The 22,868-nt window shown below is 47.1% G+C and overlaps 1 protein-coding gene across 4 annotated transcripts in view; it reads left to right on the forward strand.

Moving 5' to 3' along the window:
* Positions 1 to 36: 36 nt before the first annotated feature.
* Positions 37 to 22,868, forward strand: part of TOGARAM1 (TOG array regulator of axonemal microtubules 1) — a 55,104-nt gene continuing 32,272 nt past the window's right edge. For 2 of the 4 annotated variants that reach the window (XM_014572316.4, XM_075926133.2), the window contains exons 1-5: positions 46 to 1,272; positions 10,756 to 10,912; positions 13,375 to 13,509; positions 17,217 to 17,510; positions 18,659 to 18,924. In XM_014572316.4, coding sequence (XP_014427802.3) covers positions 160 to 1,272; positions 10,756 to 10,912; positions 13,375 to 13,509; positions 17,217 to 17,510; positions 18,659 to 18,924 — 1,965 coding nt within the window. In that variant the 5' untranslated portion in view covers positions 46 to 159. Of the gene's footprint in view, positions 1,273 to 10,755; positions 10,913 to 13,374; positions 13,510 to 17,216; positions 17,511 to 18,658; positions 18,925 to 22,868 lie in introns of all 4 variants that reach the window. The other 2 variants (XM_089778263.1, XM_075926132.2) reach the window with 2 other exon arrangements.

Below are 22,868 nucleotides of genomic sequence, written 5' to 3' on the forward strand. Positions count from 1 at the left end.
CGAGGAGGGGGCGGCGCGACGCGTTGGTTCGCTCCACCCCCCCCCTCTCCCCTCGCGCTTGGTTGCGGCCGCGCAGGCGCCCGGCGGCCCTGGCGACGGCGATGTTTTCCTCTCAGGCCGGTGCCCGCCGCTGCCCGGGGGCGCCGCCGCCGCCCGCCCATGGCCGCGGCCCTCGCCCCGCCCCCGCGCGCGGGCAGCATGGAGCCCGGTGAGCGCGCGCCCGGCCCGGCCCGCCCCGCCCGCCCGCTGGTCCCGCGGGAGCTGCTCGCCCGCCTGCGCGACCGCCAGGACTACCGGGGCCGCGCGCGCGCCGTGGGCGAGCTGCGGCAGCTGCTGGGCGAGGCCCGCCTGGGCTCCGCGCCGCCCGCCGCGCTGCTGGGCCTCGCCGGCCTGCTCGACGCGCTGCTGGCCGACCCCAACTTCGAGGTGGCGCGCGGCGCCCTGGCGGCGCTGCACCTGCTGGCGCGGCGCCTGGGCGAGCGGGCCCGGCCCTGCCTGGCCGCGCTGGTGGCGGCCGCCGCGCAGGCGCTGGGCGACAGCAAGCTGGCCGTGCGGCTGGAGTGCACGCAGCTCTTCGGCAGCCTCATGCAGGCGGCGGGCCCGCAGCCCGTGCTGGGCCTGCTGCTGCGGCCGGAGCACCTGCGGCACCGCAGCGCCAAGGTGCGCGAGGAGGTGCTCAACATCTGCATGGGCGCCCTGCTCGCCTACCCGAGCGAGGACTTCGACCTGCCCGCGCTGGCCTTCGGCCTGGCGCCAGCCCTGCTGGACGGCAAGCGCAGGGTCCGCCACGCAGCCCTGGAGGCCTTCGCAGTGTTGGCCTCTTCCATGGGCGCCGGAAACACCGCCGTCCTTTTTAAGGCTGTGGATGCTGTGGAATTGCAGGAAAACGGGGACGGGGTGATGCATGCTGTGCAGGCCAGGCTGGCCAGGAAAACCTTGCCTAAACTAACAGACCAGGGCTTTGTGGAGTACGCTGTGCCCATGCCATCCTCTGCCCATGGCAGGGGGACCCATCTGCCCCATGGAGCAGACACAGATTGGTTGCTGGCAGGCAACAGGACTCAGAGCGCACACAGTTACTGTGGGGATCACACAAGGGATGCTACGCAAAACTCTGGCTCTCACAGCCCTTATACTGACCCAGGGATATGTCCCAGAAGGGCTTTAAGCGCAGGGAAAGGAAAAAACAAACTGCCTTGGGAAAACGAGCGGGCTGGAGGCTCCGGAGGCTGTTCAGGAAGCCAGACACCTTTTACAAAGGGCATAGAGCAGGTATGTACAATAATTCACTTACTGCTTTTTTCCAGTCTCTTCCAGATAAGGATCTCAGCTCTTTGTAAACGTTTAATGAATGAAGTACCAAGATCCTTTTGGTATAGGTGGCATTGCTTCTGAGCTTAACATCCATAAATTAGTGACTTAACCAAGGTCATCTGAAGTACCCTTTGCCTCTGCACTAGATAACTTTCCCTTCTCACTATTTGTTGGATGTTCATGCAGTCTGCCTTTCAGCTAAGACTTCTTAAATTAAACAGGTGGTTTAATTTTACTATGGGTTGCTAACTAGAAAGCTAACTGCTAATGAATGCTGGTTTAAAAAAAATCAGTCTTACTGAAACAGTTTTCCCTGCTGCAAGTTTTGCCTTCACATGTTAATTTTCAGTCACTTAATTATTTAAACTCTGTATTTTTGCTCATGTTTCAGTACCTTGGAATTTGCCCCATATAATGGATATAGAATAACTGAGAACTTGGGGAGGAGGGGTGTCATTATGCACAAACATGTTCCTTAAGCAGTGTTTCCGTGTCTGTACTAGTATCTGAAGTGATGAAACTTTAATATTGACAGTCTTGGATGCTGATGTCATGTATTTATCCATAGAACAGATAGTCTAGGTAAGTGTTTCAATGCTGGCCTACAGAGGTCATGTCTGTGGGTGAAAAATAGATTTCACTCTGTTCATGTGTTTCTGAGCCTTCTTATTATATTAAGGCTAATTGACAGTGAAACATAAAATTAATCTAGTTGTGTATCATGGTATGCATTAGTGTCATAAATCTTTCACCTTTTTTAAAACTAGGAAACTTTTCAGGAATTTGGAACTTCAGAAATTACCACTGTTTTACTGCTTGAAGAGAGAATCTTCTCCGTGACATCACAACTGGTCGCTGTGGAAATGGTTCTGATTTTTTTTTTTTAAGCGAATGTGCTCTCACCACTCACATATGCAGTGTGCAAAAGTGGCTTTAACCACAGAATTAGTAAAGAGTAGGCAGGAATGGTGTGAAATTCCCCCACATCAGTGTGTTTGTTTTGATTAGGGATGTTAAGATGCAGTTAATTGGCTAATTGAGTAGTTGATAGAATTTTTATCAACTACTCGATTAGTTGCCTAGGGAAAGCAGCCTGGCTCAATCCCAGCTCCCGCTGGGTTGGGACCCTCTACCCCTGCTGCAACTCTGCAGTTTAAATGTACTAATAGCTGGGTGGCCTGCCCACATGGCTCTTAGTAAATTTAAACTTCAGAGCCACAGTCCCAGAGCTGGGACTGAGGTGGGCTGCTTTGCAGCAGCCTCCTCTGCAGTCCTCCCTGCTCCTTCCCCCCCCCCTTCTCTGCTGCCTCTATGGGGGGAGGTGGCATTGTGGAGACAGTCCTGGAGGGAATCATTTTTTAAGCTGGCTCCCCCCAGCACTGGCTCCTTCTGCTCCCTCCCCTTGCTGCTCTGATACAGAGGCTGCGGACAGAGATGCAAGTAGTTGACTCAACTAACGGCTAAGCCTAGGATTATCGGTTAGTCAGCTACTTACTAACATCCCTAGTTTTGACCTGTAGAAACAGCCTCAGGTGTTAGTGAATTATTCACTACGATTTCTTATTCTCCTTGACATTGTTGGGATATAGTCTCTACTAGACCCAGAAGGTCGGCGTAACGTACACAACTCTAGCTATGTCAATAACATAGCTGGAGTCAGCATACCTTAAGCTGATCTTGGCGTTTGCGTTGTGTTCACAGTGGGAGGTCGACGGGAGCAAACACTCCTGTCGGTTTCCCTTACTTCCTGTGACTGATGCACGAAATCGAATGCCAGAAGATCAGTAAGGATGGGCTCCACCAAGGCCAGCAAGCTGAGCAGGGACTAGGAGCTGTCTAAGCTATTTAATAAGAAATGCTCGCATGAGAGGTGGCCTACGCTTGGCCTCTGAAGGGGACCTATCATCTGCTCTGGTTCCTGCACGAGTAGTTTGATGAATGGCCTAGGTTAGTGCCCTACGTTGGGGGAGGGGATAAAGCTGTACTGCCATGGAACCCGTGGCAGCAGATTGGTAAATAAAAACTTGGATAGCCTCTGCAAAATTCCATTGAGATCACGGTGAATGTAAACTTCCTTCTCAGCCCTGTCGATGAGTTACATAGAGAAATGTGCAGCTCACAGAAACACACCAGCCTCTCACTTTTCCAGCACTCCAAGAACTACAGCCGCTTACCTGTGTCTTATCCCCTTGCTTTCCAGTCCCTGGAAAGCAGTTGCTCAGACTGGTTATGTCCATCAGCACTGGAAAATACTTCTTGGTTGCCAGGTACACTTGACAACTATTGGGGAAGCCCCCTGGTCCTTGTCTTCCTCAACCTCGTCATCTACTATTTTATCCTTTCGGTTAGGTCCTCTCTGCTGCCTCCATGCCCTCCAAAGTATCCACGGGGTTCTTGGCGGAGGAGGTGGGCTCATCAGGCCTTATGGAAACATCAGGTCTTCAGTGGAGCATCAGATTGCTTCATGGGCCTTCTAGGCTTGTCCGAGTAGTTTAATCTTAGTTCTGCACTGCATCATGTCTTACTTATACCCCTTTTCGCACAAGGATGGAAAAATGTGCCTGTATGTGTCCCAGTTCCTGTGAGTCTTTCTCTGTTTGGACTGAACAGACTCCTCATACAGTGGTCGGATCCAACAGCTCTGCAGTGGTCCATGCTTTTGGTGGGATGGCTAGGCTCGTGGACCTGGGGAGACACTATGAGACCAGTGCATGCTGAGCCAACCCGTGGGGAGTCCAGGTGCTTAGGCTGCCTAGAGTACCACGGTTAGTAAGGTCAGCCCTGTGTGGTGAACCTCATGCATTGCATCACATGTCATAACAACCATGTGGACGGAATCCGTTACAATGGTCTCCAAAGAATTCACACAAAATCCAGCCATTAGGAAATGGAATTAAATAGGATTTAAATTTCACAGGGCTTGCGGGGCATAGGGGGGAGGTGGAGACGGGCAGGTACCCAGTGACCTGACTGCCAGACCGCAGAGTTCAAACTGCTGACCGGTGGCTGTTTGGTAATTGTGGCTTCCAGATTGTGGCCCAGATTCAGTGACAAAACACCTTGAGGTGTGTGCACTGCATGTTTGTTGACTGTACAGGGATGGGAAAAAGAAAAGTCCCTCGTGGAGCTGGAAGCTTTTTGTCGTTGAAAATCACCATTTTCCCCAACAAAAGTCACGTTACAGTGTGAATGCTCATGCAGTTTTGCCAACAAAAGGCGCTTTCCTTTGACAGAACTTGCCAGTGTAGACAAAGCCTGAGTTCCATTGTGTCTGAAACCTAGATGATAAATTCTTTGTAGCAGGGACTCTCTTTATTTCTTGCTTTCTGATGCCTGACACAATGAGGTTGTAAATCTTGGAAAAAATAAATATTCATGCATTTTGGGGGAAATTCAGTTATGATGTAAGCACATGAACTCTGTGCTCTTCGGTATAGATGTCAGGGCCGAACTGACCATTTGTTTTCTGTGCTTAGGGACATAATCTGCTAACTGAAAGAATTGATTAGCTCTGCTGTATGAGGAGAGTCACTTAGGACTTAGAAACCCAAAAAGAAAAGGGTTGGATAAATCTTAATTCTCAGGTTTTTGATTTTATAAAAATTCAAACCTCAAAGTATAAAAATTACAGAAAAAATATTTGGCATAGCTGACCTCTTTTGTAAATATGTTTAACTATTAATTTAGGGACATTCCTTTGAGCTGAGCTAGTTTAAAAATTAACCTTTGGAGGCATTTAATAGCTGAAATCTTACAAAATCAGTTTAATGTTTAATATTTTCTGCTCTCTGGTGGTAATATTTTTAGGGAGCAGTTTTTGGTGATCACTGACCCCCAGGACTTGTCTAGACTAGTTTGAGATGTAATTCTGGAATGTGTAAGCTAATGTGTTCTAGCGGAAAGTCTGCACTAAAAATGCGACACCAACACAGCTCTAGAGTTGTAGCTGTACTGCTGTAGCATAGACACTGCAGTAATGGAAGGTTTTTTTCTGTTTCTGTACTTAAATCTGCATATCTGCTAGTCCTGGCAGCTAGGTCAGTAGAAGAATTCTTCCATAGATGTCAGTATCTAACGTAGGCTGAGGTTGGCTTAAGTACATCCCATAGGGTGTGACATTTCTCTCAGCCCTGAACTAAGGTAGCTAGGGCACTCAGTCTTTTAGATGTAGACCAGGACATGTTTGAAAAATCTTATGTAGCCCATGTTTAAAGAGCTTTCCTGAGCTACAGTTTCACAAACCATTTTACTTAAGCAGTGCAGCATTTCTTTGTGGACTCCTTTTTCACATGAAAACTTTTGTTCTAGCTGTGAATTTACAGTTACAAGCTAAACTCTTGTAAGTCAGGTTTAAACCGCTAACAAAGTTAATGTGGGTTGCAATGTTTAAAATAAATTGGCATAAAAATTACACCTAGATATGTGAATACAAATTTGTGTGCTGCTTGGGTTTATCACATTCAAAACTGGTTGGGCTAATGTCTACACTGGGAAGCTTATTGCTCCATCTATGTTACTTTGCATACTTACTAGGCGACACTCTAACATTGGGGTGAGGATCACAGTCTGGAAGGGAAATTTACTCTATTGCTGTTAAAATAACAAAATCAGCAGCTTTGTCTTTGTGTTACATTAGTGTTGTTGTATAAAGGAGTATTTGTGCTTTTGTCAACTTAATTTTGATTTTTGCTAAGTGCCAACAATATTTTTGGACTCTAGATAAACTTAACATCCTATTACAGTAAAACTCCGATGGTTCGGCATCTGATGGTCTGGCACCATCAGGAACCCGGAAGTGCTCCGGGCAGCCGGACCATTAGAGCTGCTCTGCCCCCAGCTTCCCCGATTCAGCCGCTGCTAAAACTGACCAGCGGCTGAATCGGGGAAGCCGGGGGCAGAGCAGCTGGAGTGTTGCTGGGTAGGTCCCGTAGCGCTGCCCCTCGGCGCTGCGGGACCAACCCGGCAGCACCCCAGGTGTCCCCAAGTCAGCCACTGCTGAAACTGATCAGCGGCTGACTCCAGGAAGCCCGAGGCAGAGCTGCTCTGCGCCAGGCTTCCTGGAGTCAGCCGCTGGTCAGTTTCAGCAGCGGCTGAATCAGGACGCCTGGGGCAGAGCAACTGGGGTGCTGCCGGGTGGGTCCAGTAGCGCAGAGGAGCGGCGCTGCCGGACCAACCCGGCAGCACCCCAGCTGCTCTGCCCCAGGCGTCCCCAAGAGCAGTTGGGGTGCTGCTGGGTTGGTCTCGTAGTGCCAAGGTCGGACGAGCCCGGCAGCACTCCAGCTGCTCTGCTGCAGGCGTCACCGATTCAGCCGCTGCTGAAACTGACCAGCAGCGGCTGAATCAGGGATGCCTGGGCCAGAGCCGGACTATCGGAAGGGGGGGCTCTGAGGGGTCTGGACCCAGACCCCTCAGAGCCCCCCCTTCCGATAGTCCGGCATATCTGATAATCCGGCACCCCTTGGGTCCTAACGGTGCCGGATTATCGGAAGTTTACTGTACTATGGCTTCTTCTCTTTTCCATAGTCTGAGCACACAGAACTGATGATGATTCTAAGAACAAATATCTCTTCTAATCAGTTACTTGAAATATACCAAGCCACATTGTGTAGAATGATCAAGTAAAAAAGGAGAGACTCAGCTAGAATATTTTGGTTTTGAAGCTGCACACCTCTCTGTGGCAGTCATTGCTCCTTGATCTTGGTCAGCATTCATGTTTCACTGCAGTAATATTGCCAGCAGTACTGCGGAGTTGGAAAAGTTGGCACGTGTTCCCCTGTTGATTCCCCCCCCCTTGGAGGGTATCCTTGATAGAACTGAATGTGCTCCAACCAGCTTTCTTTCCTTGCAAGAGTTCCCTTTCCTGATCATGGTGCATATTAATGTCTTTGCCCAAATAGACACGTTGTTCAGCTTCATCGGTTCTCCCTTGAGTATTTTTTGGTCTTTTAGCAAGGCATCAGTCTGCATATATTTTGTTTTATAGTGATTCCTTTTCAGTTTAACTTAGCTTCTTTTTGTGTCTGTTTTCACAGCATTCATTGTAAACTGATGAAATGTTTGGCGATCAGCATAATATTGTCTGAATCTGAAATGTTTAACTACTTTCTGCTGTCTCTGGTCCCCCCCCCCGTCCCCCCCACAACTGATTTCATGTGGCTGAAGCACACAATCTACTAATCTGTCCACTCCCAAGACTCTGGTGTGCAAGGGGAATGTGGGGAATATTTTTCTCCTCCATCAGGGGCCACGTCAGTGAGGGTTTTTTTTAGCTTCTCACTTGAGTGCAGCCCCTGACTGATTTTTCTGTGGATCAGCGACCCCCGACTTATATCAGGGTGAGGAACCTTTTTTACACTCTCATTTCCCTACATCAAACTACTCAGACAAGCAAGCTAGCTCTGACTACACTACGGATATGACTGTTTGACACTTCCCTTTGCATCTTGGTCAAAAAAGATGTGTGGCAAGGAGGCATGGTTTCACCCGGCCTCTTCGCCAAGAATATAAAGCATATTAATTGTTAAGTCTGGCCCATCCCTGCTGGAGAGCGTTGTCAGTTGCTCCATAGTTAAGGTTGCAACCCAGTTCTCATTCCAAGGCTTGTAAATAGATTTTTAAGGCAAGGGGGGCATTATGGTCATATAGGTTTAATACGGAGATATACCATCTCATAGAGCTGGAAGGGACCTTGAGAGGTCATCAAGTCCAGTACCCTGCCCTCACAATAGGACCAAGTACCATCCCTGACAGATTTTGCCCCAGATCCCTAAATAGCCCCTTCAAGGATTGAGCTCACAACCATGGGTTTAGCAGGCCAATGCTCAAACCACTGAGCTATCCCTCCCCCGTCAAACCCTGATGTAGTTTGATGTAGGTTGTGTCTGCATTGAAAGACAGGGATGGTGTAGACGGAGCTTGGTCCTGCCTTGAGGGCGGGGGGCTGGACTCGATGACTTCTCGAGGTCCCTTCCAGTCCTATGATTCTATGAAAGGCTTAGCTCAAAATAAGCTACATAAATTCAGTTGCGTCAATTGCGTATTTTATTTTGAAATAGGGAGCGTCTACACAGCACTTATTTTGAAATAGAGCACTCTTCCTCCGAGTTCCCTTCTTCGTTGTACAGTGAGGTTTACAGGAATTGGAATAAGAAGTCCTCCAGCTTGACCGTATTTTGACACTATTTCGAAATAACTGCCTGCTGTGTAGATGTGGACTAAGTTATTTTGGAATAGCGCTAGTTACTTTGAAGTAGTGTTGCAGTGGAGACGTACCCATAGTTTGGTCTCCTGCATAATTCAGGCCAGAGAACATCACTGGTTAATTCTTGATGTAAGCCTATGCATTTTGTTTGAGCCAGACTACAGTTATATTTTTGACCAATCTAGTCTTGATTTAAAGGCTTGCCTTCTATTTGCCCTCCTACAGCTCTTTTGTATTGACAGAGGAGGAAGAACAGGAGAAATCCTGCTTTCCTTCTGTAACTCCTGCACTTGCCACAGTGAACACATCTTAATGCTTTTCCTGATCTCACTTGCGCCCACTCATGTTTTCCCTTATTATTCTCCTCCTTTCACTCTTGAGACTCTTCTTCACAATACAAAGCAGGACTTAGCCTCTCCCATTTAAAACAAAACTACTTACCCTTAGCCCACTTTTCCTCTTTAACATCAGTTAAGGCATTGTTTACAGCAGAGGTGGGCAAAAGGGCCTCTGCGGGCCGGATCCGGCCCACGGAGGCCCTGCTGCTCCCCAGGCCAATCAGGGCCTGGGGGCAGGGGAGCGCACGAAACTTCCTCCTGCCCTGTGAGGAGCACATGGCACTTTGAATTGCCATGTGCTCCTTGCAGGCCGGGGGTAGGGCGGGAGGAGGCTTCGGGCAGTTCCCCCACCCCCAGGCCAATCAGGTCCTGGGGAACTCCGTGAAGCTTACTTCACCCTGCGCTAGTGTATGGCACTTTTGAAGTGCCACCTGCTCTTCACAGGGCGGAAGGAGGCTTCCTGTGCTCCCCAGGCCCTGATTGGCCTGCGGCTGGGGAGCATGGAAAGCCTTTTCCCTCCCTGCCAGGGCCCTGCCAATCATGGTCTGGGGGTGGGGGAGCCCCTCCCCCCCCCTTTCCGGGCGGCCTTGGATCTCTTCAAAAATTTAAGTGGCCCTCGGCCCAAAATTATTGCCCACCCCTGGTTTCCAGTTTTTCTCAATTTCATCTTTTCCCATCTTCTGCTCTGTTCAGTTTACTTAACCCAGTCTTGCAAAATCTCCTGACTTCGGTTGAGCTAAAGTTCAGAACTACACTTAACCAGGCACCTGCCTTTTATGCAGTCAGCTGTGCTTTTCTTGGACTCTTCACCTCTCTTAGTTTTTGTGGTTGGTTTGTCCTCTACTTTTCTAATTGCTCCTTCAGTGGAGTTTTCTCATCTCCCCCTTCTCAACTTTCTGAGGTGGGTCTACAAAGCTCTTTTCTCCCTCTGCAGGTTTTTCCTCTAGGTAATCTCACCAGCAAACACAGGTTCAACTACAGTCAGTGTGTTGATGAAGTACACATTTACCTGTCTTGATCTATCTAAACTAATGGCTTGTCTCTGACATCTCATTGATGTCTAGCTATCCGCTTCTATTGTACTGACAGTGTTTTCTCATTATTTCCTTGTGCACTCTCTTCGTGTCCATTTGTTGCCTCCTTGGGGCAGGGATCATCTTTTTGTTCTATTGGGGTGCTCTTGCCTCCAGACTGAAAACTGTGTTTTGTTTGTTTATAATTAAAGGGCCGGCAGGGGGAAGAGAAAGTAAAGCTGTGATGGGGCAGGGGGTCTGAGGCCAAGTCTGTCCTGGGTGCATAGAAGGGTTAGAACATTTTTTTCCTTTTCATTCAGTGTAGCTGATTCTTGAATGTACAAATTATGGGCCAGATTTTGGAGTGATGCCGGGAGTTGTAAATTGCATGTGTACACACTTCCACATTAGCACAGCGGGAGCATCTAGAGCAACGGTTCCCAACCTTTTCCCGACGGGGACCCATTTTGACAATTCAGGAAGACTTGGTGACCCAGGGCAATTCAAAAACGGGGGGAGGAGGGAGGCAGAGCCACCTGGGGAGACACTTGGCGACCCTTTTGAAATGTAATGGTGACCCATATTTGGGTCCCGACCCATAGGTTGGGAAACCCTGCTCTAGAGTAAGATTGCTGATCTGTCCTGCCCCCTTTGTGGGCTGTAGCGGTGGCCGCTGGTTTCAGTGCTAGCACGACAGTTTCTAGTAAATTACATCCCTTATGACTAGCTTGGCAATGGAGCAGCTCCTAAATGAAGACAACTGTTACTTCAGGTTGTCTTCTAAATGTAATATTACAGTAATTAATTATTGTTTCCACTAGTTATAAGGAAAAATATTGGGCACATTATTATGCATAAATGTTTCTTTATATTTTCCGTTTTCTTACAGTTCTGTCCACACAACGATTTCCTTCATTCTCCAAAGTTAAGATCTTCTCAAGGAATGCCAGTCAGTGATGATTTATTTTTTAGCAGGAAAAAAGCTTCAAGGAATTTATTTCAGAATAGTCTAGATCTTAACTCTGAGCATTCTGCTGTTTGTCCTGGTAAGTATAGTTGTAGATAAGTGTGTTTAAATAAGCAAAAGGTGATCAGGTGCCTTTAGGAGAACTTGATAAGACATTTTGTGCTCATTTACACCATTCTGAGAACGTTTAATCGTTTGGAGATTTTTGTTTTTAATAGAAAAGCTATAGTATTGAGTAAATAAAAACCAAGTTTTTCCCAAGCTGCAGTAGATTGGCATAGCTGTGTTGAATTCATTGGTACTGTGCTGATTTACTCCAACTCAGAACTACAGTCACAGATTCTTAATCTTGATCTACACAGAACTTTGCACTAAGGATATTAGCATATAGATATTTACACGATTAACTGATAATCCCAGGCAGCAGGCATGGGGCACAGGAGCCGGTGCCCGTAGGGAGCCAGCTTTTAAAGCTACTCCCCACATGTACAGGTTCCCGTGGAGCCACTTCCCCTTGCCCCCCCTCCAACTGCCTCCCATGGAAGCGGCATAGTGGGAGCACTGGATCCCACGGAGTTGCCTCTGATTGAGTGGTTGCAGCATAGAGTCTGAGGGAGGACAAGCGGGAGCCGGTACATACAGGAAGCTGACTTTGAAGCCCTCTAAGTGTATTGGCTTCCATAGAGCCACCAGCCCCCCCTCTTGCTGCCTCAGAATCAGAGGCAGCAATGTGGGGAATGGGGAGGGACAGGCAGGAGCTGGTACGTGTAGGAGGCTGACATTCAAACCAGCTCCCCATGCATATCAGCTCCCGTGGATCCACCTGCCTCCCCCTTCTCCCTAGCACTGCTACCTCTATCAGGATGCTGAAGCAGCCTCTGTCAGCGGGGAGCTTGGACCTCCTGCACACGGGCTGCTACTGCGCCATGCTGCTGCTTCTGTATCAGAGGCAGCAGTGCAGGGTTACAGGTGGGAGCATGTTTGCTTGGAAAGCTGATTTTTAAACTGTTTCCCCTTGCGGACCAGTTACACCTGCCACCCCGCACTGCTGCCTCTGCTACAGAGGCAGCAACGTGGAATGGCAGGGGCTCTCTGGGAATGGGGCTGGGAGTGCACTGGCTGCTGCCCTGCCCCCGGGAGTATTTTCAGAGCTGTGCAACTACTAAAAATGGTTGCAGCTACACAATTACTAAAATACACGGTAGCTAACATCCCCCATTTGCACTGGTTTACATTTGTTTAACATCCCACCGTTTGTGGAGTCAGTTCGGTTTCTGTGTGGACACATGCTTTTAGTTTCACTTTATGCAATTTAATTTGTCCATTTAAGAAAAGATTACTAGGAAATAGTTCACTGTGTTAAATAGCTAAAACAAATGACATAATTTCAAGGTGACTTTTCTTCCTAAGGGGGAAATTGCTGTTATCACAGTTTCCATGTAGATCAACATGGAAATAGTTTTGATCAGAATTCTTGAGCATTGTGTAATATACAGTTCAGACTTCAGATTGAGTAGTAAATGAAGGGGCAGTGGAACAGTTTGAGACAACTTCTCTGTGGGAACGATTTGTTGAGAGAATAGTGCTTTATTGCTATGGAAACTGTTCTAGCAAAGACCCTTTTGAATAGTACCTTAATAAATGGAGCACTGAACTATTAATTGGGCAACTTGCAACAAAGGTTACATTTATGTAATGTTGACTTTTCAAAAATATTTTTGACAGCAGTAAAATGGTTTTCTATTGCCTATGTTTACTTTTCCCCTTTTCTGTTGCATGTAATGTGTCAGGGATAGACATTAAACTAGAAAGTGATTCACTAGTAGGTAGTGGTGAAAAGTGACTTGGAAACAGCTTTGAAAAGTTAGATTTCCCATTCCCCTGCTGCCCCCTTTAAAATAATTTGGAACTTTAAAAGATCAGCTGTCTGAAGGAGTGTGCATTCAGTGCACCACCTAACCTCTGATAGTTCTCATTTGTATTGCAATAGTGAAAAGGCACGCAGAGACACTGGGCAAGACCAAACTTGATTTGTTCCCTTTTCTTGGCAGCTCACTTTCTATAGGCCGTTTCCTTTGGGGAGCATTGATATATGTGAAATTCCAAATGTATTTACAGTTATGTTAAGAATGATGTCATTAAAAAACTTGTTACTTTTCTGTTTTAAAGCATTTTTCTCTCCTTTGTTTTTCTGTGTCCTAGGAAGAAATTATTCGTTAGATTTTTGTTTCATCTACTACAAATCTTATTGTTGGTAATGTGGTTTGGTAGAATCCCAGACTTCTTTGCTTCTTTATTCTAGCTTATGTGCATAAAGAACACTATAAGGTTGCTTAGAAACCCATGAGTGCAGCACTGAAAACTTTCAATCTTTTCATCTACGTTTTTTTATCCAAATTAAAAAAGTATTTTAAATCACCTTTGAATTAACGTTACGTTTATAACTATTTAACAACATTTAATTATTATTTCTGCTCTTATGTTCTGTGTTTAAATTGCACATGGAGATATTTGCTGAAATTGTTTTTTTTCTTTTGTTAGGTGTTATGGGCTCTCACCAGCCACATATTTCAGGGAAATGTGGACAACTTGGATACTCACGAATGCGGGGGAAGAGTGGTAGTGTGGGTTCTGATTTACAACTTTTAGGATTAAATAACCATCGTCAGGATAAAGGTAAATGAGCGCTAATAATACTACAAATGTCTGCACATTCCTTTGAGAATGATACTGTGTTGTCCTGTATGAGGCCTCTTAGTAAATTTTTTATTTTTATTTGGATCAAATATGATGCAGCAACTATTTTGTTAAGTAAAAGACGGATGCGATGGGAAAAAAATAGCTTAGAGTCAAAGTAGTTTAACTAAACACAAACATGGAAGTAGGATTTTTGATACCATGTAGCTTGTCCTACACTCATGACATTAGATGAGACAGATCGTTCCTATGATAGCTTGCATCTCTTGTTCAGGTAAAGCTCTGAACTTCACTTGTAACAGTTTGGATAAATGTATTGTTCATTGTAAAGTGTTAGTAGACTATATAGTCTAGCAAAGCAGACTCAGATGTCACTGGCTTCATAGTGGCATCCTATTGAATCTAACATTTTGAATGTTTTCGACAGAAGTGGGCAAGAGGCAGCTAGCGCCAAATCTGGCCCACCAAGCCCCACTGGATCTGGCCTATGGCTGCCTCACCTGAACCTTTAAGTAGAAAGCAGCTCACGCTTTAAAAAGCCAGCTGCCTCACTCGGGGTAGGCTGGGAGGGAGTATTTGCATGCTGCCTCATGCCCCCAGCAAAATCTCTCAGCTCCCATTGGCCAATTTCTAGCTAAGAGGACCTGGAAATTTTGCTGGGGGTAGGGGCAGTGTGGGAAACCTTCCTTCCTCTCCCCAATGCTTGGGGGCAACCAGCAGACAGTCTGCTTCAGGTTTCTGCAGGGTTGCTGGCTGGGAAGGTAAGTGCCTCCCACTCAGAGCCTGACTCTGGCACCCCACCCCACCTCTCCTCTCTATCTGCCCCACATCCCCACCCAAACCCTCTGTATCCCTTTTCACCCTTCTCCCAGGTCACAACTCCCTCCCAGACTCTGCACCCGTCCCCCAGGCCAGAATCCTCTTCTGTACTCATACCTCCTCCTGCACTGTGCATCCTAAACTGCTGCCCTAGATCATAGCCCCTTCCTTTACCCAAACTCCCTCTGACTCCTGAGCCCCTCCTGCACCTCCATCCCCTACCCCAAACTCCCTTCTCAACCCAGCCTCCATCCCAGACTGCACACCCCGGTCATAGAAGTGTGGCCCTTAACCACTTGCCACAATCTTGGAATGGCCTTTCATGAAAATTATTGCCCACCCCAGTTTTAGACTATTTTAAAGATGGTGATTGTTATGTAGTTGAATGTGATCATCGACTATGCATTTGTCTACATGAGGAATTGGGATGCCCTTATTCTGAAATAAGTGCCTTTTTTCTGAATGACTAATCCATTTTGGATTAAAGCCAAATTTGGAATAAGAGTTATTCTGAAATAGTTAATCTGCTTCAATGTCATACTCTACCTTATTCTGGATTATTTCTAATATGAAGACTTATGGCTTAATATGGCTTAACCACCATGTAAAAGAAGCAGTGAGGGACAAAAAGGTATCTTTTAAGAAGTGGAAGTCCAATCCTAGTGAGATAAATAGAAAAGAACATAAACACTGTCAAATCAAGTGTAAAAATGTAATAAGAAAAGCAAAAAAAGATTTTGAGGAACAGCTATCCAAAAACTCACAAAGAAATAACAAAATGTTTTTTAAATACATTAGAAGCAGGAAGCCTGCTAAAAGACCTGTGGGTCCCCTAGATGATTGAGCTATAAAAGGAGCAATCAAGGACGATAAAGCCATTGCGGAGAAACTAAATGATTTCTTTGCTTCAGTCTTCACGGCTGAGGACGTTGGGGAGATTCCTGAATCTGCACCGTCCTTTGTGGGTGATGAATCTGAGGAACTGTCCCGGATTGAAGTGTCATTAGAGGAGGTTTTGGAACAAATAGAAAAACTTAATGTTAACAAATCTCCGGGACCGGATGGCATTCATCCAAGGGTTCTAAAAGAACTCAAATGGGAAATTGCTGAGCTATTATCTGTGGTTTGTAACCTGTCCTTTAAATCGGCTTCCGTACCTAATGACGGGAAGGTAGCCAACGTGACACCAATATTTAAAAAGGGCTGTAGAGGCGATCCTGGCAATTACAGACCGGTAAGTCTAACTTCAGTACTGGGCAAATTAGTTGAAACAATAGTAAAGAATAAAATTGTGAAGTATGTAGAAGAACATAATTTGTTGGACAAAAGTCAACATGGTTTCTTTAAAGGGGAATCCTGTCTTACTAATCTGTTAGAGTTCTTTGAAGGGGTTAACAAACATGCGGACAAGGGGGATCCAGTAGATATAGTATACTTGGATTTTCAGAAAGCCTTTGACAAGGTCCCTCACTAAAGGCTCTTGTGTAAATTACATGGCCATGGGATAAAAGGGAAGGTCCTTTCTTGGATTGAGAACTGGTTAAGACAGGAAACAAAGGGTAGGAATAAATGGTAAATTTTCAGATTGGAGAGGGGTCACTAGTGGTGTATCCCAAGGGTGGGTCCTGGGACCAATCCTTTTCAACTTATTCATAAATGATCTGGAGAAAGGGGTAAGCAGTGAGGTGGTAAAGTTTGCAGATGATACAAAGCTGTTTAGGATAGTCAAGACAGAAGCAGACTGTGAGGGATGCCAAGAAGATCTCACCAAACTGAGTGGGCAACAAAATGGCAAATGAAATTTAATGTGGATAAGTGTAAAGTAATGCACATCGGGAAAAATAACCCCAACTATACGTACAGTATGATGGGGGCTAATTTGGCTACGACAAATCAGGAAAGAGATCTTGGAGTTATCGTGGACAGTTCTCTGAAAACTTCCACACAGTGTGCAGCGGCGGTCAAAAAGGCAAGTAGGATGCTAGGAATTATTAGGAAAGGGATAGAAAATAAGACCCAGAATATCTTACTGCCCCTGTATAAAACTATGGTACGTCCACATCTTGAATACTGTGTACAGATGTGGTCTCCTCACCTCAAAAAAGATATTTTGCCTGTGGAAAGGGTTCAGAAAAGGGCAACTAAAATGATTAGGGGTTTGGAACGGGTCCCATATGAGGAGAGGTTTAAAGCGACTGGGACTTTTCAGTTTAGAAAAGAGGAGACTGAGGGGGGATATGATAGAGGTCTATAAAATCATGAGTGGTGTGGAGAGGGCCGATAAAGAAAAGTTATTTATTAGTTCCCTAAATAGAAGAACTAGAGGACACCAAATGAAATTAATGGGGAGCAGGTTTAAAACTAATAAGCGAAAGTTCTTCTTCACACAGCGTGTAGTCAGCCTGTGGAACTCCTTGCCAGAGGAGGCTGTGAAGGCTAAGACTATAATAGAGTTTAAAGAGAAGCCAGATAATTTCATGGAGGTTAGGTCCATAAAAGGCTATTAGCCAGGGGATAAAATGGTGTCCTTGGCCTCTGTTTGTCAGAGGCTGGAGAGGGATGGCAGGAGACAAATCGCTTAATCATTGTCTTCGGTCCACCCTCTCTGGGGTACCTGGTGCTGTCCACTGTCGGTAGACAGGCTACTGGGCTAGATGGACCTTTGGTCTGACCCAATACGGCCGGTCTTATGTTCTTATGAAGACAAGTCCTTAACAAACGAATGCTTGAATCCTCCTAAAATTAGGGGGTTTTAAAAGCCTAATTGAAAGACAAGTTGAATAGAAAGAGAACTAAAATTAACATGCTGTTAGCTGTTAAAGAGGTTAACTCATAGTAATATTTTTTTTCATTCCTTCTAATATCAGTTTGTGCCAGCCTAAATTTTACCAAGACCCAGCAAACTTTTTGCAGTCCAGCAGAGCGTACTTTGTCCTTCCCAAGTTCTAACACAAGCCAAGGGGCCTTCATTCTTCCGTCTTATCCACTCTCGTCACCTAGAAACAGCCCAAAGCACAACTCCCCTCCTGCTGAATCTCCAAAGAAGTCTCAAGATAACGTGATCAACTTTTCAAATTCTTGGCCTCTTAAGAGCTTTGAAGGGCTTCCAAAGCCCAGTCCTCAGAAGAAGCTTCTAAATCAAAACTCCGGAGACAATGCAGGTAAAAATGCTGCAGAAAAATAAATTTAGGGTTGTACTTTCAGAAATGGCCTTCAAAAAAAGTTGCTCCTGGTGGAATTTTGCACAAAAAAAATAAAAATTCTGCCACAAGAAAATTAAATTCTGGGTTAGGGATTTAAGTGACTAGTCACTCCCCACCCCTTGCTGTCTCTATCAGCGAGGCAGCAAGCTGAGGGGGCAGGAGCAGATGCTGGGGGGAGCTGGCTTAAAAGTCGGTTCCCTGTAGCACCATCTCTGTGAGAGGCAGGGGAGGCAGAAGCTAGTGGGGGACCAGGCGCATCTGGTCCTAGACGCTGCGCCTCTGCTTTTTAAATGTATTAAGAGTCGCCAGGCTCTTAATACATTTAAAAGGCAGAGCCCCACTGCGGTTTTGCAGTTTCCTCCCTTATCAACTAATCAAGTAGTTGATGGAAATTCCATGGACTACTTGATTAGCTGATTAAACACAATTTAACATCCCTATTCTGTGCACAACATTTTAACACACTGAAAAATTCTTTATATTTTAATTGTCAATATAATACAATTTAATCACACCAGTTTCCGTTTAATTTTGGTCATTTATTTAAAAAATATTATTATCTGTCAGCAAGTAGATTTGTAACTATACAGACAACAACAAAAAATCAGGAAATGTTTTTTGACAAATACATTCCTTATTAGGTTTAGTAATACAGACCGAGTATTTAATTATTTGATACTTCATGGCATGCTGATATATTTTAACATATTTTGTGGAAATAATAAGGTCTTAATAATGAGAATTTTTCAGAGAAGCAGGGAGTTAGATGTGGCCAATTTTATGTGAAGGTTGTAGATCACCAAATTATACATCTCATTGGTGTCATTAGGTTTCTGTACATTGCCTGTGTCATGAGCTATTTGCATATTCTGCGTGCAGCAAAATTACATGTAGAATTTCCTATTGAAAATAGTGTTTCAACCAAAATTAAGGTCTTTAAAATATTTACATAATTTATTTTACAAATGTGTATTTAGTAAAAAGAAAAAAAAAAAAAATCCCCCTTAAAATGTTTGCTATGTTTCATGAAAATCAAATATGCATTTTACCCTAATAAATGATGTTCCCATCATTTTTCTGAAATGGTGACTCTGTTTTTTCTCCAGGGGAAAATTCACAGGAGAAACATTCTCCAATTCAGCTTAAACCAGCCTTGGTGAGATCGCCAGCTTCACGGAGAGGTTTGAATGCGACCAAACCCGTCCCCCCAATTCCCAGGGGGGCAAGCCCATTGCCTCATAAAGCTGAGTTAAACGCAGCAGGCCAGAAAAAGGAGGAGCATGAGGATACTTGGAAGAGTGAAAAAGACAAGAAACTTGAAATGAATCTTTCAGAGTTAAATGTCAGTGATAAGGAGCTGGACCAGGACGAGGTTTGATTTAAATGAGATTTTACATACTTTAAAATGATGCAAGAAAAAGCATTTTATTAAAACAACCTATGAGGCTGTGCCCCCTGCTCTCTGTGCTTGCCAACACCCCTTGGGGGGTGGGCAACCCCGGCTCCCTCGCCCTGCCCAGCCACTGGGGAAGGCCGGGCAGCGGTCCTGCCAGCCCGGGCCCCTTCCCCCCTGCCAGCCCAGGATCCTTTTCTCCCTCCTGCCCCTGGCCCCTCCAGCTGGAACCCCTTCTCCCTCCCACTCCTACCAGGGTCCATTCCCACTAACCTGTGAGTCAGGCTCCCTTCTCCCTCTGCCAGCTGTGGGCCTTTTCCCTCCCCGCAAAAATCCTAACCCCTCCCTCTCCCAGCCATGGTGCACATCAGGCCCAGCTCTAACCCAGGCGGGCCGAGGACGTGCAGGAGTGTCTGCTTGCCTGCCCCGTGTGGGGCGCAGTGAGGTGCAAGTAGTGCTGCGTACATGCGGCGCTACAGGGCACTGCAGGCCGCCGAGGTGGGGAAAGCAGCAGCGAGGGGGTGCCGCTGTCCTGACCGCTCCACTGTGCGCTCCTGCTGGCACTGCTCACTGCTCCAGCCCTGCCTGCAGAGCCCAGGGCTGCCCATCTACCTGCAGTGGAAGGGAAGGAGCAGACAAGTTGGTGCAGCGGCCTCCCTGGGTGGTTTGGGGATGCTCTGGCAGCTGCAGTAAGTGCAGCCGCTGGGGAGAGGGTGAGACTCCAGGGCGATAGCCCTATCCGGGCAGTCAGGCTCTGGCTCCCCAAGAGCTCTCTGCTGGCACATAAGCCCAGCTGGGAGCCCCGCTCCTAGTGCCTGTCCCCGGGCGGCTGTCCCAAGCACCATACACACAGACAGCCCCCGGCACCTGGGCTGTCACATCTGCAACGTGGGTTCTGCTGGCTCCTGTGCCATGTTGGTGTTGAAAGCCCTGTGGGGTGGGGGTGGAGGAAGGGGAGTAGAGGCTTGGTTTAAAATAGCAATTCTAAGTGGCGCAGGGAAGCAGCGACGTCGAGCTGGAAGAGGGGAGAGGGAGGAGGCAGACGGGACACAGAGTGACGTGAGGATGTCGGTCACTGTGTCATCCTGCAGGAAAACCCTTTTTTAACATACAGAGTGAAAGCAACCCCAACTGCCTATAAAATCTCAAGTGTAGGAGGAAAAAAATACATTTTTACTGCTGAACTTTATGATCTGTCACGAATACAAATAGACAACATTAAGATGATACTATGTGTCTGGTAGAAACTAACTGGAGCATATCCCCATTTTACTTAGCTATTTTGAGGTTGTTGATGTTCTCCATTGTAGTACTGTTGCATGAGTGAGACATATACACAGCCTCACCGTTTTTTCATTTTGTCCCAATTGAAACCATGTGCCACTTTTAATGTACAACTTAGAATCGTAGAATCATTGGACACTAAAATTTAAATACAGTAAACTTCCGATAATCCGGCACCTTTAGCACCCGGGGGTGCCGGATTATCAGATATGCCGGACTATCGGAAGGGGGGGGGCTATGAGGGGTCTGGGGTAGGGTGGGAGGGATGCCACCTCAGACCCTTCATAGCCCCCCCCTTCCGATACTCTGGCTCTGCCCCAGGCGTCCCTGATTCAGCCGCCGCTGAAACTGATCATCAGCAGCTGAATCGGGTACGCCTGGGGCAGAGCAGCTGGAGTGCTTCCGGGTTGGTCTGGTAGCGCCGACCCTTGGCGCGGTGAGACCAACCCGGCAGCACCCCAGCTGCTCTGCCCCAGGTGTCCCCAAGTCAGCAGCTGCTGATACTGACCAGCGGCTGATTCCAGGAAGCCGGGGCAGAGCAGCTCTGCCTCGGGCTTCCTGGCGTCAGCCGCTGGTCAGTTTCAGGACGGCTGAATCAGGACGCCTGGGGCAGAGCAGCTGGGGCGCTGCTGGGTTGGTCCCACAGCGCCGAGATGCGGCACTACTGGACCAACCCGGCAGCACCCCAGCAGCTCTAACCCAGCTGTCCCCAAGTCAGCTGCTGCTGAAACTGACCAGCGGCTGATTCCAGGAAGCCGGGGCAGAGCAGCTCTGCCTCTGGCTTCCTGGAGTCAGCCGCTGGTCAGTTTCAGCAGCGGCTGAATCGGGGACAGCAAGGGTGCTGCTGGGTTGGTCCCGCAGCCCCGAGGGGCAGCGCTATGGGACCTACCCGACAGCACTCCAGCTGCTCTGCCCCCGGCTTCCCCGATTCAGCCGCTGGTCAGTTTTAGCAGCTGCCAAATCCCGAATCGGGAAAGCTGGGGGCAGAGAAGCTCCAATGGTCCGGCTGCCCGGAGCACTTCCGGGTTCCTGATGGTGCCGGACCATCGGATGCCGGACCATCGGAGTTTTACTGTATTTAATCCTTTATTTTTATTTTATAGTAGGGTGGAAAATGCCAGGAAGCCAAGCGCTTGATTACTTGACCGACTTAGCTTCCAGAAATCTCTTGTTTAAACTCTGTTCACCTTTAAGATTTGTGGAAGTGCACTGTCTCTGACGCAACCCTTGACTATCCATGGAGTGAAATTAGAAAACCCTGATCTTAAAGCATCAGTTAGATGAATTAGGGTGTCACTGATGGAGCCATTCAGTGTATCCTGTCAGTACATAATGTGGAGCAATTATGATGTTAACACGGGTGTTGTATGGGAGCCACGTAAGATATTAAATGTAGATCCTGCTAGATTCAGCTCTCCTAAGGGGAGAAAGTGAATGCCCTATCCACTAGCTGCCCTATGCATTTCTATCGCTATCCACTAGGTCACTTCAGATCCCATCCCACTTCCCTACCTTCAGGACAACCCGTATCCTTCCTTCCTAATGCCAGAGCCTGGCTCCATCCCTGGGCAACTAGTGTTGGCACCCCAATGACTTCCTGAGTGGGCGGGGGGGGGGAGGTGGAGGGTGGCAGTTAGTACTCAAACGCACCGCCCTGCGCTCCCCAGGGTGGTCGGTTCAAGTCTCCTTCCTTCCCCCCTGCCAACACCAATTCCCCAGGGATGGAGCAGGCTCTGGTATTAGGAAGGCAGGATATGGGTATGCCCTGAGGATAATGAGGTAGGGTGGGTTCTGGAATGGCCTAGTGGATAGGGCATTTGCCTGAGGACAAATGCAGCTCTGTACAGGAGATTATAATGCAACTTCAGTACAGTTAAGTTAAAGCTTAATTTTATATTCATAAACAGTCATTTTTAAATTTTACCCTGTGGGGTTTCATCCTCTGAATCACCCTTGTACTGCATAAAAGGAAAGAACCATATGTTAAATTAGAGATTAAAGCAATCCTTGAATATACCTACCATACCAACAGTCACTGTAGCTAGGGTGGCAATGGGACACCTGTCTGTTTGCATCTTTTAATCCCAAGACCTAAAAATGAGAGCAAATAGGGTCAGCGGTAAATGGGCATAGATGCATTCCAAGGTATCCCAGAGTCAAATTAGCCCGTGGATTTCTGAGAGCCAAGATTAAGGGAGAAGAGAGTTCTGAGTTTGATGGGCAAGTGCTTTTGAGCCTGTGGGTGGGGTCAATGGGGTTGGCTAGTAAGGGGTTTCCGAGCAGTGAGGTTTGGTTGGAGGAAGCCCAAGAGGACACAGGAAACTCTCACCCTGCAGTGATTTGGGAGGGTTGATTGTGGGAGAATGGGGTGATCTGGCAAATGAGTGTGAATGCATTGGTGTGGGGGCATTGTATGGGTGAACGTTAGGAGTGGGAGATTGCAGTGTGAGAGGAGAGACAGTGAATGTGGCAAAACAGTCAGGAGGGCCCAACTTGAAATATTGTTTTCCTCTACCCGTTACTGTAACTTGTCCTCGTCTCCCTCCATTTCCTCCCCGCCAAAACCCTGGGTCGTAATACTGCCTACCGGTGCCCTGTTTCCCACTCTGAGTATCTCCTGCAAAGAGAGGGGAGACGAT

Source organism: Pelodiscus sinensis, chromosome 5, assembly GCF_052426305.1.
Source record: "Pelodiscus sinensis isolate ZL-2025 chromosome 5, ASM5242630v1, whole genome shotgun sequence".
Taxonomy (NCBI): domain Eukaryota; kingdom Metazoa; phylum Chordata; order Testudines; family Trionychidae; genus Pelodiscus; species Pelodiscus sinensis.